Below are 24,598 nucleotides of genomic sequence, written 5' to 3' on the forward strand. Positions count from 1 at the left end.
GAACAAACCAGAAATATCAGCACGTATGTATTATTATAATTATTATAATATGTATTATTAATTGGTCATCGTTGCTGCCCATGTTGATACAGTGTGTTATCATTCTGTTATCATTCTAAAACAATTTGTATCAGACAAAATAAAACAACATTCTATTGAATTCCTGCAGGGAAACATTATGCAATCTGCAAGAAACCTGCCTCTTGGGAGAAGATTTGGTTTCCAGCAAGACAATGAACCCAAGAATAAAGCCCAAGCTGCAAAGAAATGGCTCAAAACAACCATGCCAATGTCTTGTAAAAGCCAAGTCAGGGTCCACATGTCAGTCAATTTGAAAAAATGTGGCTGGACTTGAAAACAGCTGTTCTCTCATGATCCATGTTCAACCTGACAGAGCTTGGTGTCCAGATTGGCAAAGCTGCTAGAGACCTATCCACACAGACTGTAGGCTAGAACTGCTGCCAAAGCTGCATAAACAAAATACTAACTTGATGGGGGAGAATAATTATGTGATCAATTATTTTTTTATTTATATTTACAATTAACTTTGCAGAAATCTATTTGCACTTTGATATTAGTGTGTCTTTTTTGGTTGGTCAATGTAAAAAAGTCTAATTGAATCCACTGTCATTCAAAGTTGTGTAACAAATGTGAAAACTTCCAAGGGTTCAGAATACTTTGCATAGGCATGTAATACATGGGTTACAAAAAAGGTTACACTTCAGTGGAGAAATGCACAGTACTTACTTTTCTACAGCTGAACGCTTCTGGGATTTACTCTTGTAATTTAAAGCCATTTTTGTCTCCATGCCAGTGTACACTGCCACACCTGAAAAGTTGGACAAAACTACTAAATTTTATTTCAAACTTAACAAATATATAAAGTAATTAACAGGAAATAGATATATACCAAAGCAAAATATGAAACCTTTGCAAATATTAGCTAGATTAAATCTCCTGTAAAGCAGCTCAAGAAACATGGAATGTGTTTCACAATTACATTTATACTTTTGCTTGCTACAGTGCAACTGAAGCAGAAATACTTTAATTATACAGGTAAGTTGTGTATATAATAAATAATATTTTTTAGTGTTAAATGACAAACACCACATTCAAAACTTTTTCCTTTTTACAACAGATTTCTAGAATGTAAATTCTACATGCAACTTACATTTTTTTTCTCAAAACATTATTGACTTTTATAGAAATAAAACAAACCAAAAATTTCTTTGGTGTTTTTCAATCTTGCACCTCGCAGGAGGAGATTTTCTGGTCCCAGGGGTCTGAGTAAAAAAAAATATAAGATTAAACAAAACATTTCTGAACCAGATGCAATGCTTGCATACTTCAAGAGTTTTGTATTGCTTAACTACTCAAGCTAAATTCCAAGACACTAAAAAAAAAATAGTTAAAATTTTTATATGTAAAGTTTATTCTTATGTTCAATTTTACATATTTTGCAAAGTATGTCTTTAATTTCACAATGAAATGTACTATACTACAAACCTAAAGCACACAAAATTGATACAGTACTTGGAACGAAACCACAGTGAGCTGTAGTCTATTCGAAAAGCATTATGTGCTAGCCAGGGATCGTATTTAGATAGGACATTAGTCAACTAGCGGTCATCCTTTTTTTTTTTTTTTTTTTTTTTTTAAAACTGTTTTCTTAATTTCTCCGAGATTAAATCATTAGAATTAGTAGGCCCTATTAGTATACCACAGCCAATTATTCTTATTACTCCTACCCATAAATTATACATAAATCCGCATTTACAAGTAGTAGTTTTTAAATAAAAAAACAAGTAAAAATGTAATATTGTTGATATTTACAGCGCATTCATGATTCAACAAATTTTTAATTTTTCAGTTCAAACTTGTTCATTAAATACTACCAGATATACAGTGCATCCAGAAAGTATTCACAGCGAGTCACTTTTTCCACATTTTGTTATGTTACAGCCTTATTCCAAAATGGATTAAATTCATTTTTTTCCTCAGAATTCTGCACACAACAGTCCATAATGACAACGTGAAAAAAGTTTACTTGAGGTTTTTGCAAATTTATTAAAAATAAAAAAACGGAGAACTCCCATGTACATAAGCATTCACAGCCTTTGCTCAATACTTTGTTGATGCATCTTTGGCAGCAATTACAGTCTCAAACCTTTTTGAATATGATGCCACAAGCTTGTCACACCTATCCTTGGCCAGTTTCGCCCATTCCTCTTTGCAGCACCTCTCAAGCTCCATCAGGTTGGATGGGAAGTGTCGGTGCACAGCCAGTTTAAGATCTCTCCAGAGATGTTCAATCGGATTCAAGTCTGGGCTCTGGCTGGGCCACTCAAGGACATTCACAGAGTTGTCCTGAAGCCACTCCTTTGATATCTTGGCTGAGTGCTTAGGGTCATCGTCCTGCTGAAAGATGAACCGTCACCCCAGTCTGAGGTCAAGAGCGCTCTGGAGCAGATTTTCATCCAGGATGTCTCTGTACATTGCTGCAGTCATCTTTCCCTTTATCCTGACTAGTCTCCCAGTCCCTGCCGCTGAAAAACATCCCCACAGCCTGATGCTGCCACCACCATGCTTCACTGTAAGGATTGTCCTACTGATGAGCGGTGCCTGGTTTCCTCCAAATGTGACGCCTGGCATTCACACCAAAGAGTTCAATATTTGTCTCATCAGACCAGAGAATTTTCTTTCTCATGGTCTGAGAGTCCTTCAGGTACCTTTTGGCAAACTCCAGGCGGGCTGCCATGTGCCTTTTACTAAGGAGTGGCTTCTGTCTGGCCACTCTACCATACAGGCCTGATTGGTGGATTGCTACAGAGACAGTTGTCCTTCTAAGGCCCTTCTCCCCCGATCGCTCAGTTTAGATGGCCGGCCAGCTCTAGGAAGATTCCTGGTGGTTTCGAACTTCTTCCACTTACGGATGATGGAGGGCACTGTGCTCAATGGGACCTTCAAAGCAGCAGAAATTTTTCTGTAACCTTCCCCAGATTTGTGCCTCGAGACAATCCTGTCTCAGAGGTCTACAGACAATTCCTTTGACTTCATGCTTGGTTTGTGCTCCGACATGAACTGTCAACTGTGGGACCTTACATAGACAGGTGTGTGCCTTTCCAAATCATGTCCAATCAACTGAATTTACCAGAGGTGGACTCCAATTAAGCTGCAGAAACATCTCAAGGATGATCAGGGGAAACAGGATGCACCTGAGCTCAATTTTGAGCTTCATGGCATAGGCTGTGAATACTTATGTACATGTGCTTTCTCAATTTTTTTATTTTTAATAAATTTGCAAAAATCTCAAGTAAACTTTTTTCACGTTGTCATTATGGGGTGTTGTGTGTAGAATTCTGAGTAAAAAAATGAATTTAATCCATTTTGGAGTAAGGCTGTAACATAACAAAATGTGGAAAAAGTGATGCGCTGTGAATACTTCCCGGATGCACTGTATGCAGATAAATATATTTCAATTAAATTAATTCAAATAATGCACATATCTATGCAGGCATAATTAGCAGTGCACTGCAGCTGAGTCAAAACAATCCTTAATGAATCCCACCCCGAGAAAGAAAGCACACAACACCCTATAAAATAATATTAATAAAATATTTATTAGGTCGGCACGGTGGCGCAGTGGGTAGCGCTGCTGCCTCGCAGTTGGGAGACCTGGGGACCCGGGTTTGCTTCCCAGGTCCTCCCTGCGTGGAGTTTGCATGTTCTCCCCGTGTCTGCGTGGGTTTCCTCCGGGCGCTCCGGTTTCCTCCCACAGTCCAAAGACATGCAGGTTAGGTGGATTGGTGATTCTAAATTGGCCCTAGTGTGTGCTTGGTGTGTGGGTGTGTTTGTGTGTGTCCTGCGGTGGGTTGGCACCCTGCCCGGGATTGGTTCCTGCCTTGTGTGCCCTGTGTTGCTGGGATTGGCTCCAGCAGACCCCCGTGACCCTGTGTTTGGATTCAGCGGGTTGGAAAATGGATGGATGGAAATATTTATTAATGTTCACAAGGTGTCTATATCTTCTTGATGGAAGAAAAAGTGCAAAATATCTGCAGAGAGATCAGAAATTTAAAAAAAAAAATTCAGCTGCACCCAGGGCCGCCACTTCAAAGAATAGAAGGAGCCAGGTCCAGACTGATGCTTCACCGTATGACTAAAGTGTGTTCAAAGATTGGAACTCTGAGCGACAACTTTTATTTACAGTGATCCCTCGCTATATCGCGCTTCGCCTTTCACGGCTTCACTCTATCGCGGATTTTATATGTAAGCATATTTAAATATATATCGCAGATTTTTTGCTGGTTCGCAGATTTCTGAGGACAATGGGTCTTTTAATTTCTGGTACATGCTTCGTCAGTTGGTTTGCCCAGTTGATTTCATACAAGGGACGCTATTGGCAGATGGCTGAGAAGCTACCCAACTTACTTTGTTTCTCTCTCTCTCTCTCTCTCTCGTGCTGACTTTCTCTGATCCTGACGTAGGGGGTGTGAGCAGGGGGGCTGTTCGCACACCTAGACGATACGGACGCTCGTCTAAAAATGCTGAAAGAGTTGCTACCTTCTGTGTGCAGCTGCTTCGTGAAGCGACATGCTGCACGGTGCTTCGCATACTTAAAAGCTCAAAGGGCACGTATTGATTTTTGACTGTTTGTTTTCCTCTGTCTCTCTCTCTCTCTCCCTGCTCCTGACGGAGGGGGTGTGAGCTGCCGCCTTCAACAGCTTTGTACCGGCGGTGCTTCGCATACTTAAAAGCCAAACAGCCCTATTGATTTGTTTGGTTTTCTCTCACTTTCTGACATTCAGTGCTCCTGACGCACACTCCTTTGAAAAGGAAGGTATGTTTGCATTCTTTTAATTGTGAGACAGAACTGTCATCTCTGTCTTGTCATGGAGCACAGTTTAAACTTTTGAAAAAGAGACAAATGTTTGTTTGCAGTATTTGAATAACGTTCCTGTCTCTCTACAACCTCCTGTGTTTCTGCGCAAATCTGTGACCCAAACATGACAATATAAAAATAACCATATAAACATATGGTTTCTACTTCGCGGATTTTCTTATTTCACGGGTGGCTCTGGAACGCAACCCCCGCGATGGAGGAGGGATTACTGTATTTATTTACTTTTTTTACTTGATGCTTGCTTGTGGCCATTTGCTGTATTTGGTTTGTGATTATTGTTCCATCTGCATCTTTTGATGCTTGAGGCACACTGGTTAACACTGCTGCCTCTCAACTCAGAACACATATTTGGTCATAATAATCGGTCCAGCATTGCAAACGCTTCTCTACCCTTCAGGGACACTTAAATGACCACTGCACCATTATAATCTACTCAAAACTACCTCAGATATGTCTTCCCCATTGACTTCAATGCATTTTACTTAGTTCTCTGAAGTTTCCTGGCATTTCTGTGATTTTGTTGAACTCACGGCAAAGTGATCTCTATGGCATTTGCTCATCATTATCAATAAGCATCAATTAGATGCTTGTGCTCCTGTTACCTGCACTGCACACTTGAGAGAGTAAGAAATGTCAGACATCTGTGTTTCACTGAAGAGAAAGGAGAGGAGGAAAAAAAAAGCCAACTGGTATTTAACTGGATAAAATGTTAATTTAAATCATGTTCATGTGAAAACGTCATACAATTAATCTTTTTGTAAGATTTTTTTTCTAGAAAAATCTAATAATTAAACACACCAGCAATAATGGAGCAATATGTATCACTAATCGGTCAATTTTGCTGCCCACACCACATATCAATATCATTATTGATCTAAAAAAATACATATCAGTTTGGCATTAATCAATACATATTCCTGTCTCTCTTATCACCACAGTAAAAGTTCTGCAAGATACAACAGATAAAATAATGGAATCAAATATTGTAAATAAATACCAGACAATAGCTTAAAAGCATTCCTACCTTACGATTTCTTCTTCACAATGATTAACTGTTATTCGCCCGACAAACCTAAAAATAAAGTAATATGAAATAATCCTATTGCAGTAACTTCTCCATAACAACTATAATTAAAATCTACATGACTAATAAACATATATTTTTAAGATTGTACCTGTATAAATCTGCTTCTGGTTGATGACATTCAATAACAGCTACTATGGCTTCCAGACTAGAAACTGACTGTGATATCGCTGTCTCAGGAACAGCAGAGTGAGTCTGATAAAGCAAAGAAATTATTATATAGAAAATGCCTCTGTTAAAAGGTTATTACCTGTTTAAAATGCCATTGACCAATTACACAATACACCCATGTCAATGTATTATTCCTTCATAAATTCTGCAAGTTTCTTCAAAAATACAGAATTGATAACTGTCAATAAAAGAAAAATTATATATCCACAGTTCATCATTATTTGAAGAAGTGGCCAGAAGTGAGGATTTAACAAATCAACCAATGCAAGATACGAATAAGAACAAAATCTTCACTAATGCTAAACACTGATAATGCTTTCTTCTTAACCTCCATCTTTGCTTAAAGTATATCCTTGGCAGGTGTTAAAATACTTTGCTTATGTGCACATAAGACTAATATTCTAGTTCCTGCTTTAACAAAAGATTGCATGAAGAATATTTAGTAGGCTGGTGTTCAATAAAAAACGTAACAGCAATTAATCATGCAATTACATTTTTTTTAAATTGAAATTAACTACATATTAATCATAATTTATTGCATTTCCTTCAAGTATATTAATATTTTTCTATAAAGCAGAAATAAAATGGTGAATAATTTCTGATAGAAAACAGCAGAGGATGAGGCATTAATTAGTTTGGAATTAGTCTTATAAATTGCAAAGGATAGTCTGAAAGTAACTTCTAAATATGTAACTGATAGTTTTTTGTTTTTTTTAATTGCACATTGTTATAAATCATATCATTTATAAATCTGTATAACATCCATAAAAATCGATCCTTATCTGACTGATTAAGCAGAACAACTTCTAGTCCAGACTTTGGTCTTGTCATGTCTGAATTACAGGAACTCAGTATTAGCAGAAGCATCCACATGTGCTGTTAAGCCACTGTAGATGGTCCAAAATGCAGTGGCCCATCTTGTAATAAACCAGCCAAGACGGGTACATGTCAATCTTTTCTTCAGATGGCTACAAAGGATCCTTGTAGCATCACATATTAAGTTCACATCCTTGATGCTTGCCTACAGATGGGTCAGCATCTGTGTTCATGGAGACACTACTGAGGTGCTATTATCCTTCTTGCCAAGTCAGGTCTGCCAGCAAAAAGTGTCTGGTGATGACACCTCTTCATGGTATCAAATATCAATCCAGACTCTGTTCATATGTAGCTCCTAGTTAGTTGAACAAGCTGCCAAACTCCATCCAAACTGCCGACTCCCTCAATGTGTTTAAGAAGTGATTGAAAACCCCATTTTATGTGAACATCTGTCAAAATATTAATGAATGTTTTTTGCTCTATACATTTTTGTCATATTGCTAAATGATAATTTTTTTGTTATGCTATCTTCATAGTTCTTAACTAATTGGGTCAACTTTTGTAACTCAAAACAGTTCCTAGACCTATTTTACTCAATTATTTTGAACTCCTTTGTAAGTCGGTATGAATAAAAGCATCTCCTAAATAAGTAAATGTAAATATAAAATAAGTCTAACTATCTTCACCTTCAGTCCAAATGGATAGAAATATTGGTGTGATCAATTTGCATTCATTATTGCCTAGTTTTATTATACAATTAAACAACAACAACAACAAACCATGTCAGCTTTGGAGGAAGTCTGAGTAAGGTATAAGGAATCAAGCGCTTCCACTCTGTCATCTGCTGTTTAGATGCTTAGTCATGGGTAACACCTGCAGTGTTGTTTTAGGTCAGATATCCCTCCATGAGCGACTGAAAAAGCTCAACAGTAAGCATATTGGTTGCTAGGGACTGGGCTGACCCACTGACATTTTGTCTCCCACTCAGACCTATACTTCGATAACCTCTTAACAATTCACGGGTAGGTTTGCTCCGTGTAGCATCTTGTTTTGGAGGATCCATTACACTGTTACTTTTTATTTTTGTTTACACAGCACAGTGGCAAAGATGATGCTGATGCACAATCTCACTCATAGTGCAGTACTTGTCTCTTCTGCAATGTAAATGCAACACGAAAATGAAACTCATTCACTCCACTTATATAATTTGATTTTAATTGCTCTCATGTAACTCTCTGCATTTTGAAGAGCTAGTGTACATATGAAACAATGTATACAAAAATACAGGCCAAATCGCGTCCCTTATTGTTTCAAGCAAGAACACAGGATTTTATATTCCAATATAGGATGATCTTGTATTACAACGAATGCACAAACATTTGAATAGGAAACACACCATTACAGGCTCTGTGGAGGAGGAAGGCTCATTGTCATCTCAGTAAGTTGAATGTTACTTCAGCATTATGTAATACAGATATATGAACACAATGTTTGCTAGGCTAGGCATAATGATGCAATTTTCGGTTTGAAATGAGGAGTAATTCAAGTCATAGTCTGGCCCTCTACAATGCAAATAAACCACTAGCATATGTGGCAGAATTTCATGATAGGTAACTGAAAAATGTACGTCATTAGCCATTAAAATGTTAGATTTTCACTTTCCTTGTTTGGGTGTTTTGTTTTTTTTTTGATGTGGTCTCTCTGCTAAATTATGGTTCTGCATTACACGCTTGCAAATATGTAATGTAACATTAGTGTATGTATTTACAAAAAATGCCTGCAAAAAAATGAAGTCCCTATCTGAGCAGAAAACATTTTTTTCCAGTCTCGTCTGCAAAGGAAATTAAAAACTCAGCTGGTCTGCAGCCTAGAATCTCATAGCACATCAACTGTGACTGACAGGTGCATCACCCATTCCAAGTTAAAAGACCATTTCTTGTACAGAAACTGGAGGGGAAAAATTACATGTCTACTTTAGAAGTGATTACTTAATGTGATTCTGAATACACAAGCCACACTGAGTTTTGTAATTTATTGAAAACTATTGTGTTTTTAAGGAAATGCTGTGTGTGTGTTCATTGCAGAATCAAGAAACAACACAGGAAACAATCAAGCGGCAGTGACCTGGTACTCATATTAATGCACCTGGTATTCATTTGGCGCTGCTTCATTAGCAATGTTGTGTACCACTGTCAGATTACCTAGATTAAGATGGGATTCAAACCCAAGTCACCTACAGCTATCAGGTAATAATAAATAATAATAATAATAAATTTTATTTATATTGCACTTTATATTTTAGCAATCCCAAAGAGCTACTGAGTAAAAATAGAATAATAAAATAAAAAAGAACAGAAGAGTCTATAAAATACTTTAACAAAATGACTTTCTAAAAAGATGAGTTTTTAGGTTTCGCTTAAAGGCCTCAGTCGACTGTGGGGCTCTCGGGTAATCAGGGAGGGCATTCCACAGCCTCGGCGCCACCAATGAAAACGCCCTGTCACCCATGCTGCTGAGCTTAGTTCTGGGGACTTGAGTGTTAGTGAGTACAGAGCGGAGGGAACGTAAGGAGTTATGGGGGGTAAGGAGTTCCTGTAGATAAAGAGGGGCATGTCCATAAATGCACTGATGGGTAAGAAGGGAGACCTTGTACTCTATTCTGAATGAAACAGGGAGCCAGTGAAGGGTTTTCAGGATTGGGGTGATGTGATCATACTTTCGCACCCTCATCAGGATCCTGGCAGCGCTGTTCTGAATATACTGGAGTCTCTGGATACTCTTGCCAGGAATCCCAATGAGGAGTGCATTACAGTAATCCAGCCTGGAAGAGACAAAGGCATGGACGAGCTTCTCTGCATCTGCCAGGGTGAGTAATGGGCGGAGTTTGGCGATGTTCTTGAGATGGTAAAAAGATGACTTACAGAGATATTTGATGTGGGTGTCAAAAGTAAGTTGGGTGTCCATTCTAACACCCAAATTAGTAACAGATGTGGAAAGAGGAATATTTTGGCCAGAGAAAGTAATACTGGTGATGGTAGAAGAGCGAAGATGATGTGATGTACCAACTAAGATGGCTTCTGTTTTGGATCTGTTCAACTGAAGAAAATTGAGCCTCATCCATGCCTCTATCTCCTCCAGGCAGGTAGACAATGTAGATGTTGGCAGAGGAGCAGTAGAGGAGGTGGGAGTAGTCCTGAGGTAAAGCTGAGTGTCATCGGCATAGCAATGGAACGATAAACCATGTCTGCCAATGACAGTTCCAAGGGGGAGCATGTAGATAGTAAAAAGGATAGGGCCCAGCACAGAGCCCTGTGGAACACCACAGGCGACGTTGTGGGTGTGGGACTTTGCGCTGCCAAGGGCGACATGCTCAGTTCTGCCAGTCAGGTATGATGTAAACCAATTTAGAACAATTCCTGAGAGTCCAATAGTGTATTGCAGGCGGTGAAGAAGGATGTTATGGTCTATTGTGTCAAAAGCAGCTGTCAGGTCAAGGAGGATAAGTAGTGAAGGTGAACCAGTATCTGCCGTCATCAGAAGATCATTGGTGACCCTGACCAGGGCTGTTTCGGTGCTATGGCCAGGGCGAAAACTAGACTGAAACTTTTCAAACAGATTGTTCAGTTTGAGATGATCGTGAAGTTGTGCTGCAACTATTTTTTCCAGAACTTTGGAGAGAAATGGAAGATTGGAGATGGGCCTATAATTGGAGAGAACTTCAGGATCCAAGGTGGATTTTTTCAGTAGAGGTCTGATGACAGCAGTTTTTAGTGCAGAAGGAATATGGCCAGCCAGGAGGGACTGATTATTATCCTGGTGATAAGTGGAGAGATGGCAGAAATGTTGGCCCTCAGCAAGGGTGAGGGGAAAGGGTCCAGGTAACAGAACTAACATAGTACAATCACAACTGGATTCCAAATTGTTCCATTTCCTTAAAAATAACTAAGAAACAGCTCTTGTAGTAGCAAATAATTTCCGAACAAAATTTGTAACAATAACATTCAAAAATTAATATTAATTTTAAAGATATTAATTTAAACTAACACTGCCATGACTCATGAAACAAATTAATTTTCAAAGTTTACTTTTGACAATTCACCTTCTGAAAATGTGTATGTATTCTGTGTATTACGTTGTTTGATTATCGAAGTGTTTTTAAAAGTCTGCACAACCATTACTGAGCAGATGCAATGACAATGCATACCCTAAATTAAAATTGCAAAATTTAAACATTTACTTTGAAAAACAGACTGACTCTATTGGTTGTTAACTGAAATAATGTAGAAACTGGTAGAAAATCAAGCTTTAAATTAAGATGAGATAAAGGCAGAATTTGACTTGAAAGAAAACCTGCAGCATCAAGATGGACTGGAACTGCCCCATCTCATGTAAAAACAGGCATTAGTATCCCTGAAAAAGCATTACGTAGGATCCACTTTTATATATAAATGCAGAAATATTTCTTCCAAGTTCTCAAACTAAAGTAATAATCCAAATGTTCAAAAAATAAATAAAACTACACAAAAGGAAACACTGCTGAGTGCAGAAACAGATAAGCTAGAAATGTAATGAAGCACGTATTTTATTTTCTGATTATGTCAATGCTTGGCAATGCTCAGAGACATTTACTTCAGGCCATTTTTAATGAACACTTCACAATATCTGTTCAGTATTGAACTATCTAAAGCATCACTGTTAAGATTTTTTTTATTTTATTTTTATGCATGAAACACAGAGGACAAAAGGGTAGTACAGTTAGTGTACTTTACGCATATTTAGAAGATGAGAAATCTTGTTATACTGGACAAATCTTTTTATTTTTATCCTTCACTGAAGGCATTATTGTGTTATATATGAAGTTTATATTTTATATATATATATATATATATATATTTTATATATATATATATATATATATATATAGCTGAAGGTTTTCAGAAATGTATGAAAAAACAAATTTACATTATGTACGGTCATTTTAAAACATATTTCATGCAATATATTCATTTAATAACAAAATACCACTAGAACAAAACACACCTTAAGGTTTGTTTCTCCATCCAAGCTTGCTGTAGTAACATGACAAGTTCCTTCTCTTCTGTCAGATGACAACAGAACTAAATCTGCAGGGAAAGTTTCATCTTTGGCAACTCTTACAATATCCCCAACCTTAAAAAGTAAAACAGTCAAGTTTAGAAAAAGGACAGAAAACATCTAAAAATTCATAATCATTTTCTTAAACCATTTGGATCAGTACAAAGTTGGAGGATCCACAGTATGCTCTGTAACATAAGCACTGAATATATGGCAAGAACCAATACTGGACTGAAACACACTATCATCTCATATATATTTCTCTTCTGGTTCGTCCTGCTTCCACTTCAAAACCGGTCCCGCCCACACGCAGCTGACACGGCATTTCTCGATTCCTATTCGTCCTCTTCCAAACCCTTCCCCACGCTGCCTGTGGCTCCTCTTTAAAACCGGTCCCGCCCACACGCAGCCGACACGGCGTTTCTCGATTCCTATTTGTCCTCTTCCAAACACTTCCCCACGCTGCCTGTGGCTCCTCTTCAAAACCAGTCCCGCCCACACGCAGCCGACACGGCATTTCTCAATTCTTATTCGTCCTCCTCCAAACCCTTCCCCACATTCTTCCAGTGCGATTCCTGCAACAAAACTTTTCAAACGCGAACCTCATTTGCTAAACACAAGAAAAGGCATTCTTCCCAACCACTATATGAGTGCCAGAAATGCAATAAGAAGTTCATTACACAGGATTGTCTGACTAAACACAACAAAACTCATTCACAACTCTTGACATCTACAAAGCAACGTTTCCAAACCAATGCAGTCTCAGCAGACATACACACAATCCTCTTCCCGTTACCACAGGTTGTACTTCACCTAATTCTTGTCTTCCCGTCCAAGAGTACAACATTCGGACTCCAGACCAGCAAACATTGTCATGCACTATACTGGCCTGCTGAGCTTAATACATCCAACAAGTACTCGAGGTGCTGCCACAACGGTAAAGTAGCTTTACCACCTTTGCGGGAGCCACCTGTGTCTTTACAACAGCTTTTTACACAGCAAACATCAGAAGCTAAAAATTATCGTGAACACATTCGAGAATACAGCTCTTCTCTAGCGTTTGCTTCCATGGGTGCACAAATAACTCAACCTCCTGGCCACGGACCATACGATTTTAAAATACACAGGCAAATTTATCACCAAATCTCTCCACTATACGTTAACACTTCTACCTCTCCAGGATATGGACAGTTGCTTGTTTTTGACACAGCGTAAGCTACTGAAGTACGCTTACAAAATAAAGCAAACTCTGCATGCAGCGAAAATTTACTTCTCCAGCTAGAGTCCATGCTCAGTACCATCAACCCCTTCGCTAAATCATAATATATAAATATAAATCATGAATTGCGATCCTATGGTTTACCCACTTTTATTCCCTTACAAAGTCATTGGCTGGCACAAAGATTTACAACATGTTCCCGATAAAAGAACCGCCAAGCGAATAAGGCTTACACAATGCCAATTTTACGCGTACAGATTAGCAATGAGGAATACATTTACTATTTTGCACTCCAGTGGCTAACTATTCCAACAGTGCGTCGTAGATGCGTATGTTAAAACAGAGGGCATGTGTCTCAACTATCTCAGATTACATCAACAAGATCTGCGCGTGGAACAATACAAACAACTATCAGATGCACTGCAAGCAAATGCTGAAAATAACAACGTACGTGTAGGCAAAATGATCATATTACCGTCCACATTTCCAGGAAGTCCAAGATATATGCAACAAAACTATCAGGATGCCATGGCCATAGTACATACATTCGGAAAGCCTGATTTATTTATCACTTTCACATGTAATCCCGCTTGGCCGGAAATTCTACATGCACTGTCGGATACCCAAAGACCAGAGCACAGACCTGATATTATAGTACGAGTAGATCTTTCGACTCATTATCTGTCGTCTCCACCAAAACACCTATTCACAACTGCATCTTTCAAGAAGTATTTATTTCTTCTTGATTTCTGAATTCCTTTCTCACCATTTTCCGTTCCTATTCTTACACTGCCATATGCTACGGTGGGCTTCAGCTAGTAGGACGTATTATCACACTCATCCACACCAGGGACCTCATGTATAACGGCGTGCATAGAATTCACACTATAACATGGCGTACGGACAAAAGCGGAAATGTTCGTATGCACAAAAAAATCCACATGCATAAATCTGTGCTTACGCCACACCACGTTCTTCTGCTACATAAATCCCAATCAGCGTGAAAAGTAACACACATGCACAAGCCTGCTGTCCCACCCCAACTCCTCCTAGAATTACGCCTCTTTGAATATGCAATCAATATAAATAGCCCTTAAGCTCAGCCTTCTGTGAAAAGACAATGGCAAAAGCACGGAGGAAAATAGAATAATTTCAGCGAATACCAAGTGGAGGCAAGGAAAAACTATTTGTTGGTTTAAACAGTGATATAATCAACAAAAGGAAGTTAATCGAGTGACATAGAGTGTCTGAGAAACTCGAAAGCTCAAGTTCACAAAGTCGCACAGTGCCCGAAATAAAAAAGAAGCGGTCAGATATCAAAGTCCCCATGCACAACCTTCGATGAAATAATTTATTGCAGCAGTACTGTTTCTTTCAAACGTACTACCTACCAATTACTGTCCTTCCTTTTCTTTCTCCAAGTAACCAATCGCCACACAATCAGCTCTGTAATAGATGTTAAGCCATCTGTAAGCTTAGAACGCAGATTCTTCAAAACTTTTAAGGAACACTGAAACATCTCCATAGTATAATTACTCTATCCATCTATCTTTCCACTGTTGCGCCAGCACCAGCAAGAATACAGCGTGAGACAGGAATAGTCAGGGTGCCAGCTCGTTACTAGCACTGCAACATTGTGTCCTCACATGTTTAATTATTAACAATATAGATTATTTAAATGACGTTAACATTTTATCTGTAAAATGTAATAAACATATTTTGCTGCATTTCATCTTAAAAATGATATCGTCATCATATGTAAATATGTACTTTATAAAGTGGTGCAGGTTGTGCAATATTATAACTGTAGCACAAGTTTACAGTGAGGTAATTGTACTTGTAAGTACAAACAGTTCTATAAGGAGCACTTGATGGATTGATTTGAGTGCGTTTATAGTTCTTGGGATGAAACTGTTTCTGAACCGCAAGGTCCGGACAGGAAAGGCTCTGAAGCGTTTGTCGGATGAGAGCAGTTCAAATAGCGAATGGTTGAGGCAGCGGGTGCTTGATTCTGTATACCGATAATTCTCTTTCCGATCAGCTGCTCCGTCTGGTGCAGTGAGAGTAATATGGAAAAAGATGATCCGCTGTGGCAACCCCTAACAGGAGCAGCTGAAAGTAGAAGAAGAAGGTGCAGTGAGAGTAACAACACTAAAGCAGCTATGGTATATGGAATAGTTTGGCCATTCCGTGGACCATTATATTGCTACAGGTTAATTACAATCAGATGCCTTAAACTAATGAACACTATGCGGTTAATTTCAGTTTATTTATAAAGCCGCGTCAGGGATGTGCATCTAAAAAAGAAAGGGAACAGTAGCACTGCTTTGACGCTGGGTGCCACCAGTTTGCAAAACCGAGTGGAGAACTTGCGTATGCCAGGGTTGGAGCTGCCGTGAAAATGTGCGCGGCTTTATGCCAAGTTTAGGTTTTATACATCGCGATTTCAGTGTGGAAAAGGGCTTACGCAACATTTTTGTGCGTACGTAGCTTTATACATGAGGTCCCAGGTGATGTGGAAAGAAACTGAAGTAACTAGAGAAATCCTATGCATACATATGGAGAACATGCAATTTCTACATAAACAACACTCCAACCAGGAACTAAAACTACAAGGCAGAAATGCTAACCACTGCATTCCTGTACCACCAGAGACAGACATTAGATCTTCTAAACTGGAGAAGCAGAACAGAATTAAGTAAACAAACTGTTTAGTTGACTGTGTAATGTTCCTTATTTGATAACATGTACATACCCTTATGTTTTTTGATCTTGTCTGTACAAGCCCACCACTTCGTACAACATAAACTGGAGCTCCATTTACTTCATTGTCAGCTTTATGTCGTAACCAGTCTTCAAAACCCTTTTTTTAAAGATAAAAACAACATAAGGTGAACTTAGGTTTCTTTCATGAAACATGCATGATTTAACCTTTGCTAAAATTGGCAAAAAACTTTACTGAGAACAGTGGAATAAAAAGTATAAATACTTTATGTATTGCATGTAAAATCAGCTGGACAGCTAATTCAACAACATAATCACTGATATGCTAACAGATGTAGGAAGAATAAACCAGCACTATATATCCTTAAAAGTGTTTAAATGTGCTAAGTGGGGTTAATTACTTCTTGAGACAAGGAACAGAGATTCTAAATAATATTCTTATACATACTAGGGCTGCACACTTAATTGCATATTAATTATGATTATAATTATGCCTCCTCAATATATTAATTGTGGAAAGAGAAAATTATTGAATTCCATTTAAGTTCTCTCATTCTGTCAGGCTCAGAAATCCAAGTTACAAAATGCCCTTAACAGCAAAGAAGTGTTATAATCAAGCAGAGACACATTCAATAAGCCCAAATGCACCATCAAATCAGACTCTCTCAAATCACACGAATGATGACTTGCAAATGCAAAATGCAATTTTAAGAGTCTTTTAAAAAGTATGTATATATTTCTTCTATGTTTGGAGCAGCTTCTAGAAATCTTGAAGTATAAGTAATGTTGAAAATAGATCCCCAGAAACGTTTTTGATGTTTATGTACAAAATTGTCCATAATTTGAAAATATATTGTTTTAGAAGTGTACTGTGAAAACAGTTATACCATTTCACATAAAACATTTTAAATTCAACTGCACTGTGCAGTATGAATAGTGCATAAAAGCTAATCAAGCAGTATGAATTTCTAGTAAAGTTAAGTTCATGACACAGATAACCATTAACTGTTAAGGTAATGCATGTACTGTACGTAACCAGTAGGCTACAAAAAAAAAAAAAAAAAAAAAAAAAAGATAACAGTAGTTAATGTGTTTTATTTATCAAAACATAGGTTTCCAATTAAAACCGTGCACAGCAAAGGCTTTTAAGAGATGATCAACACTCAGGGTCATTCTTGCAATTACTCTTCAGAAGTTACACTGCCTGTACTTTATTCCAAATTTCAGACACAAGTCAAAATGGAACTGAATCAAGCAGCACTTTATGCAACTACGACCGATTTGTGGTTGAGTAGAATAATGGAAGCATGCCCGAACATAACATTTCATACTACTTAAGAGTAATAAACACTGAGAAGCAATGTTGCCTCTTTAAATAAGTGTGTCTTTCCTTAGAATACTTTCCTCAAGAAGGCAAACACCACTGCACAAAGGGCCTGGAAGCTGCATGCAACAGTGCGTTACTATCTAAATACTTCATGGCCTTTCCTTAGTCTACCAAATATGCATGCTTTAACAAATTAAAATTGGCAGTTCAACATTTTGTTTTAGCTACATTTTATCAGTGACTGTTTTCTTTTCTCCATTTCTCTTCAGTGATACATTATGTCACAGCTCCCAGTCTACACTCTCTGCTGCTGCTCACAATGCAGATGAAGATGGAGGCTATACAAGACTGGACACAGACTTTACTGGATGGACCTTCCCTTTAATATAATAATATTCTTGCTGCACTGTTTTCTTTACTATTTACTATTAGAACTACTCTACTAAAATAATAAGGAATAACTTAATTCATTTATGTTAGGTAGAATTTCCAGTGGGGGCTGGTCAGAACTCCAGCAGATTTTGTTTTTCTCTACAACTTTTTTGGAGTTTTCTTTTCCATCCTAACCAGCACCCTGCCCTTATCATCAGGCTCATCTTTAGGATTAAAAAAAAAAAAAAAGATACTACATACTGTATTAGGTTTCCAAAGTACTAATTACATACTTATTTTATGTAACTTTGAATTGATTTTTTTTACTCATTATTATTCTTAAATTACTTAGTTTGTTTTTCTTTTCTTACATCTATTCCTTTGACATTTTGTAAAGCACTTTGAATTATATCCTGTGTATGAAAATGTGACACAGAAATAAATGATACTCTTGTTGAATTTGCAATATATTTACTTTATACTGTATATACACTTTTTTCACATACATGATCAACAAAACTATCAGGTTGTGTTTACATTGATGTACTAATCTTGCCTCCCTGTTATTTAGGATTTTATCTGTTATGATTTTGCATAAACATGTGACATCTGATTTCTTAATACAGCAGAGCCCTAATTAAAGATTTTCATGTTTAACATTTTCCCCACATTTTACATTTTTATATGGGAAGTGGTGATGATGGCTGTTCTTTCAGAATTAACATTTGTTTTAAGAAAAAAAATGTGTTATATTTAAATTTTATTTTATAAGTAATTACTGTATTAAATACAGTGACAAAAACTTTTTTTTTTTTTAACTGAAATTGTATACAACTTGAGCTATTTATTGACTTCTTTTAGCTGAATTAATAAGTAATTGTATATTTTTTATAAGCATATGGAAATGTTAGGATTTCAGATTTTTATTCCTTTTAAAACCAAATAACTTTCATTACATTAAAAATAATTAATTAAAAAAATTGTGTATATATAAAAAAAAATAAAAATTTAAAGAGGCACAAACACACAAAAAACTGTTTGGTATGGGAGAGAGACAAATATCACATATAGTCGTCCCTAGTAAGAGTTCAGTACAATTTAAATTGAAAAAATAGTGGTACTACAAAACATTTCCATTCCTGGAGATGAAATGCTAATAAAAAAAATGTTGACAATCCCTGGCCTAAAGATACTGCATGACATTTGATCACATACGCATCAACATTACACCATGGTTAAGCATTTGCTTTGATTAATAGGTCTACTATTGTACACAAGCATGCTGTGTGACTACTATTTGCAGTTACCCTGATCAAAATGGCAGAATATTTTGGGGGGCCTTCATTTCAAAATGTTTTGGATCTCCTGCTCTAAGCTATACACTAACCTTTCCTTTATCAAAAACAAAACAAACTAAAACAGTCAGAAGGTAAAATAACCCTGGAAAATTCTCTCAATATTTTTGTCGGCTGTTTGCCAGGCTTACATCGTCTTAAGAAGCAGGGCTTTACAAATGGCTCCCAAAATAGCTATTTGCAAAAAGCCGGGATATCTGCAAAGCATATGCCCCAAGTTGGTGACAGATGTATCTTATTTAAGTTCTCTATGTTTTATACACATGCTATCATTTGTAATTTCAACCCTCTTTGTCTGAAACAAGGATGAAGAAAACGATACTGACTTTTGGCACACCAAACAGACTCCATGTCAGGTCACTATCCATGGATGCAGAGGTGGTCCATTCCTACAAGTACTCTACTTTGGCACTACTTTTCCCAGGGACCTATGGTGCTGCTAAAATGGCCCTGGCGCTGGCCAGTGCAGTTTTCTACACTGTGGTATGGTAACATCACTACAAAAGCGGCCCATCGAAACAACAAGCTAATTAACACTAGAATCCTTGAAGCATACGAAAATATTAGTAATGCTATGACACCTTAAATTCTCTTGCACCTCTTCATCAGCATCTTTGTTGTGCAAATGAGTCAACCAGCACTGGCAGCAGGCAGCCTGCTCACTCATTTCCCCGAGGCAGCTGAAGTAAAGTCAGAAGTAAAATTCCCAGAGCTGAATCTCTTTATTTGGGAGTTAGGTATCTGGAACTGTATATGGCAAATAATATATCGTTATTTGAAATACATACATTTCATGTGTGTTCCATGTCTACAACAATCTATGTAAATGTAGGATGGCAGGAAATGCAAGGCAAGAAATGTTGAACATATAACTAAAACAAACATTTTTCATGTAATGAAAAAGCTGACATGAAGTGTATAATGTGTGAAGACTGAAGTCTAAATATTAAAAAAACACTTTAACAAAAGGAATATGTTGTGATGTGAAAATTTTCATACAAGTTGATATTTAATATGTCTATTTGTAACTTAAACAAAGCAATGTAATATATTAGTGTTACATTATTGATAATAACAGCAATGGTTCAATGGTTTAAGAACCCCTTCCCCCTTTTAGGAATAAGCCTCTTTGTAATTTTACGACAGGGTTGGGGGAAGTGCCTCAAACAAGTTTGGCTAATATTTCTCTGCAGGACTCCCAGTCAACCCCCACAGGAAAGCAAGGTTGCCTAAGTGCCAAGCTTTACCTTAACATATGGTTTTGTGGGCAGGTGTGAAGGTGTTCTATCTTATCCCCCATTGGTCTGAAGTATGGCTGTTTGGAAATAGCTTGTATCAGAAGCCTTTAAGGACCATGACGTCCTAATGGCTGTATTGGTTGGACAGAAAACCTATAAATTTTGCTTGCTTTACCTCACTTTCTTTCTTACCAAACTGATGAAAGACCATCTCACACCATGAACTGAAAAGGACAACACAATGAAGAGCACAGCACGGCAGTCTTATTGAGACAGGCATGTGGCCTGTTCTGAAGAAAGCTGACCACAAAACGATGCCTTAACTAGAGACATTTTAAGTAGCTAACAAGTCTGTGTGCTGCCTGAAACTACACATCACCATTTATCAGGTTGTATGGTTGCCAATATTCAAATGTACTTTGTATATTGTTATTATTTATGAATATTATCAATAATACATTATTTAAATTGTAAATTAACTCTTGCTTCTCTTTTACACACCTAATTACCTGAGGTTATAGATGTAGAAGGGAAGGTGGGGAGAAGTTATAAAGTACAACACCTTATAAACAGTGATAAGTCTGTGATATCTGAGGCATTCTGACAAAGGCTACATATTAATAATACAAAAGGGGAAAGTAGTGTAAAATATTACTCTACCAAGACAAAAAAGTGTGACTTTATTCAAGACATGTTGCTGTCAATGTGTAAAAAACCGAAGCCCAAATAACAATCAACACAAACTGAACATATCAACTTGGCTGATGCAGAGGTAAGAACTGCTGCCTCATAATCAAAAGGTTGTGGGTTCAAGCCTGGGTTCTCCCCGCATTTACCGTTTTCAGTAGAAAGCTTTACAAAAGCTTTTTAACTTCAGATTGTTGAAGTTGGGCGTGTAACCCCAATATATTGTATTTTAATTTATCATCCACCTGGTGCGACTAGTCCTTTTCTTACCGATTTTCAAGATTTTGTATCCACCATTATTAAGCTGGATAGAATAATAATGCTTGGTGACTTTAACATTCATGTGGATGATATTTCATGTAGTGTGGCTTCCGAATTTCTGTGTATCACCGACTCTCTTAATTTTGTACAACATGTTGTTGGCCCTACCCATAGTGGGGGGCATACATTGGATTTTTTTTCTTCTTATGGAGTTAGCTTGAATGATGTTAAAATTTGTAATGTAACCTTTAGTGATCATAAGTGTGTTTTGTTTGACTTGTCTTCAAATTTAGAGTTGTCACCTTGTGTTAACTCTAGGCGTACTCATTTCATTAATGAGTCAGTGATTAATCAGTTTGTTGATTTGTTTGTGGCATCTGATGCCGGCAGTAATATTGATAATGTTGAGTTAGCAGTTCAATGTTTTAATGACCATTGTACTGATATTTTGAATAACATTGCTCCTCTTAAAATCAGGCAGCGTTCTGTTACCCACTCGGTTCCTTGGATGAATGACTCCATTCGTAATCTTAGGTGTTCCTGCCGAAAAGCGGAGCGCTTATGGAAGTCTACTAATCTGGAAGTTCATCATTCATACTTAAAGGATTTACTTGCTTCTTTTAATTCTTTGGTTAGGGATGCAAGAACAGTTTATTTTTCTAATCTTATTCAGACTCACAAGCGTAATCCCAAAGTGCTATATGATACTATTCACAATATTATTTCTCCATCTCAATCTATTACTCAGGTTTTTTCTGATAGTGATTGTAATAATTTTCTTACATTTTTTACTGGCAAGGTTAATGTTGTTTGGACTAATATTGTTCCAGCTGTATTACCTAGTGCTCTCATTCACTCATTTTCTGAGTCTTTTGTGTTCTCAAAAGTTTCACTTTTGGATCTTTCTGACTTGCTCAGGAAGATGAAACCTTCATTATGTCCTAATGACCTGTTGCCAACATCATTAATGTTAAAATCTTTGAGTTTTATAGGTCCGTGCCTTTTGAATATCATAAATTGCTCCTTGAGACCTGGTGAAAAGCAGCGGTTCTTCGATTCTTTTCAATCTGGTTTTCGGAGGTGACATTCTACAGAAAAAGCTCTTCTAAAAGTTTTTAATGATATTTTAATTGCTGCTGATACAGGCAGGTGGTCTGTGCTTGTACTGTTAGATCTTACCACAGCTTTTGATACGGTGGACCATTGGATCTTAATTAATTGATTAGAGCTGTTAGGTGTATCTGGCTCTGCTTTGGACTGGTTCTCCTCTTATTTATCAAATAGGAGTTTCTCAATCAGTGAGGCTGGCTTTTCATCTGACTCTGCTCCTTTGACATGTGGAGTGCCACAGGGCTCATTTCTTGGACCTATACTTTTCTCTTTATATATTCTTCCCCTGTCACAGATTCTTAACTCTTAAGGACATCTCATATCATCTACAGGGTGGTCCAGATCTAATTATGCAATTACTGCATTGCATTAAAAGTTGCATAGTTAGATCTGGACCACCCTATATATGCAGATGATATACAGCTTTATTTTTCATTTAAGCCTAACCAAATTAATCCTTTGGTCACTTTGGTTGATTGTCTGTCTCAGGTTAAGACTGGCTCAGTAGTAATTACCTGCAGTTGAATTCAGGAAAAACTGAGGTACTAATTGTTGCTCCTCCTGTCCTTCATTCTGAGATCAGTTTAAAATTATACTCTGTCTCTCCTGTTATTAAGTCGAGTCTATGTAACCTTGGAGTTATTTTTGACCAGTCCCTGACACTTAATGAATATGTAAGGTCAGTCAGCCGCTCATGTTTCTTTCATTTAAGAAATCTATCAAAACTAAGAAATGTTTCAGAATTAGAATTGGAGATGCTTGTTCATTCTGCTATTTCCTCACTGCTTGATTACTGTAATACTCTCTTTACAGGTTTGAGCAAGTCCTCTCTCTCACGCCTTCGGTTAGTTCAAAATGAAGCTGCCAGGCTCCTAACTCGCGCTAGCCGGAGTGATCATATCACCCCCATTTTGCACACACTGCACTGGCTTCCAGTGTTTTATAGAATTCATTTTAAAGTTTTGATACTTTCAGAGCTTTGTATGGACAAGCTCCTGAGTACCTAATCAGCCTGCTCCAATGCCATACAGCTTGCTGAACACTAAGATCTGGGCAACAGGGCCTTCTCATTGTCCCACGCACTCTGCTAAAAACCCGTGGGGATCGTGCCTTTCAGTCTGTGGCACCAAGACTATGGAATAGCCTGCCTTGTGGTCTGCGTGGAGTCGAGTCTGTTGATTCTTTTAAAAAACAACTGAAACATTTCTTTTTAAACAAGCTTTTAATCCGTGCTGAATAGTTCCAGTTTGTTTATTTATTGTTTTTATTGGTTTTGTTTATGTTTTGTTTTAACTGTTGTATTTGTACTGTATTTCCTGTTCAGCGCTCTGTGACCTTTTGTCTGTGAAGGGCACTATATAAATAAACTACTACTACAACAACAAAAGTCACAATATCACCCTTGTTTAAGTTGCCTCGATTTAGATGACCACTTAGATACACTGTTTTCAATACTCACATTCTACTCCGCAAGAATTCTGAGGAATTACATAAGTCAAAAAGCACAAGGAGGTGCTACACTTGGCCATTACAGATCAGCCAACTGTGATGGTATGGGTTAGTTCCTTGCTCCCACTCTTGTTTGAGAGCCTCTTGAACCCGACACCATTGATAATGTAACCGAATGAGCTTGGCTAACGAGGACAGACACACACAAAGAAATCGGTAGGTGCAAAATTGCACTAGTGCTTTTATAAAAAGCAGTTCAAAAATCAAAGTGTTCAAAAGGTGCAGTGCTCTAAATGTCAATAAATAATCCTTAAAATAATTGGGTGCAGGTGTGAGAAGCCAGTACCTCTGCAGCATCAATGAGACACCTGACTGACCCACCCAACTCTGAACATGTATGCAGCACGGCCAGCAAGTGCCTCCACTAACCGCGGAGTGAAACACACTTAGCACCCTTAGACCTGCTTCAAGCCTGCACCTACACAAGGCACGATTATTTATTTAAAACTGGCCTATACAGTTATATAACAGAAGTTATATAATGCGTAGTCTCCAAACTTGTTCATTATTTGCCAGTAGTCACTGTTGTACGCAGCGATGAAAGCATATGCACTTTAAACCCTTTACCATACAAAAATGTTATTACAGCACCATTTTGTTTTTAAAAAAATCAGGAATATTTACCTGTGAAAATAATACTTGACCACGTTTCAACTTGGGGCTCCTGAATTATGCTTTACTATGTAATATGTGCAAAAAACAGCACCTCATTATGACTGGCATCAATCATT

The 24,598-nt window shown here is 37.5% G+C and overlaps 1 protein-coding gene across 3 annotated transcripts in view; it reads right to left on the reverse strand.

The window, feature by feature from the left end:
* atp11b (ATPase phospholipid transporting 11B (putative)) overlaps positions 1-24,598 on the reverse strand; it is a 208,324-nt gene that overhangs the window by 107,273 nt on the left and 76,453 nt on the right. For all 3 annotated transcript variants that reach the window (XM_051923917.1, XM_028794610.2, XM_051923918.1), the window contains exons 5-10: positions 16,040-16,147; positions 12,012-12,140; positions 6,076-6,179; positions 5,925-5,972; positions 1,219-1,283; positions 748-829 (exon numbers count right to left, since the gene is read on the reverse strand). In XM_051923917.1, coding sequence (XP_051779877.1) covers positions 748-829; positions 1,219-1,283; positions 5,925-5,972; positions 6,076-6,179; positions 12,012-12,140; positions 16,040-16,147 — 536 coding nt within the window. The remainder of the gene's footprint in view (positions 1-747; positions 830-1,218; positions 1,284-5,924; positions 5,973-6,075; positions 6,180-12,011; positions 12,141-16,039; positions 16,148-24,598) is intronic.

Source organism: Erpetoichthys calabaricus, chromosome 2 (assembly GCF_900747795.2).
Source record: "Erpetoichthys calabaricus chromosome 2, fErpCal1.3, whole genome shotgun sequence".
Classification (NCBI taxonomy): Eukaryota; Metazoa; Chordata; class Cladistia; order Polypteriformes; family Polypteridae; genus Erpetoichthys; species Erpetoichthys calabaricus.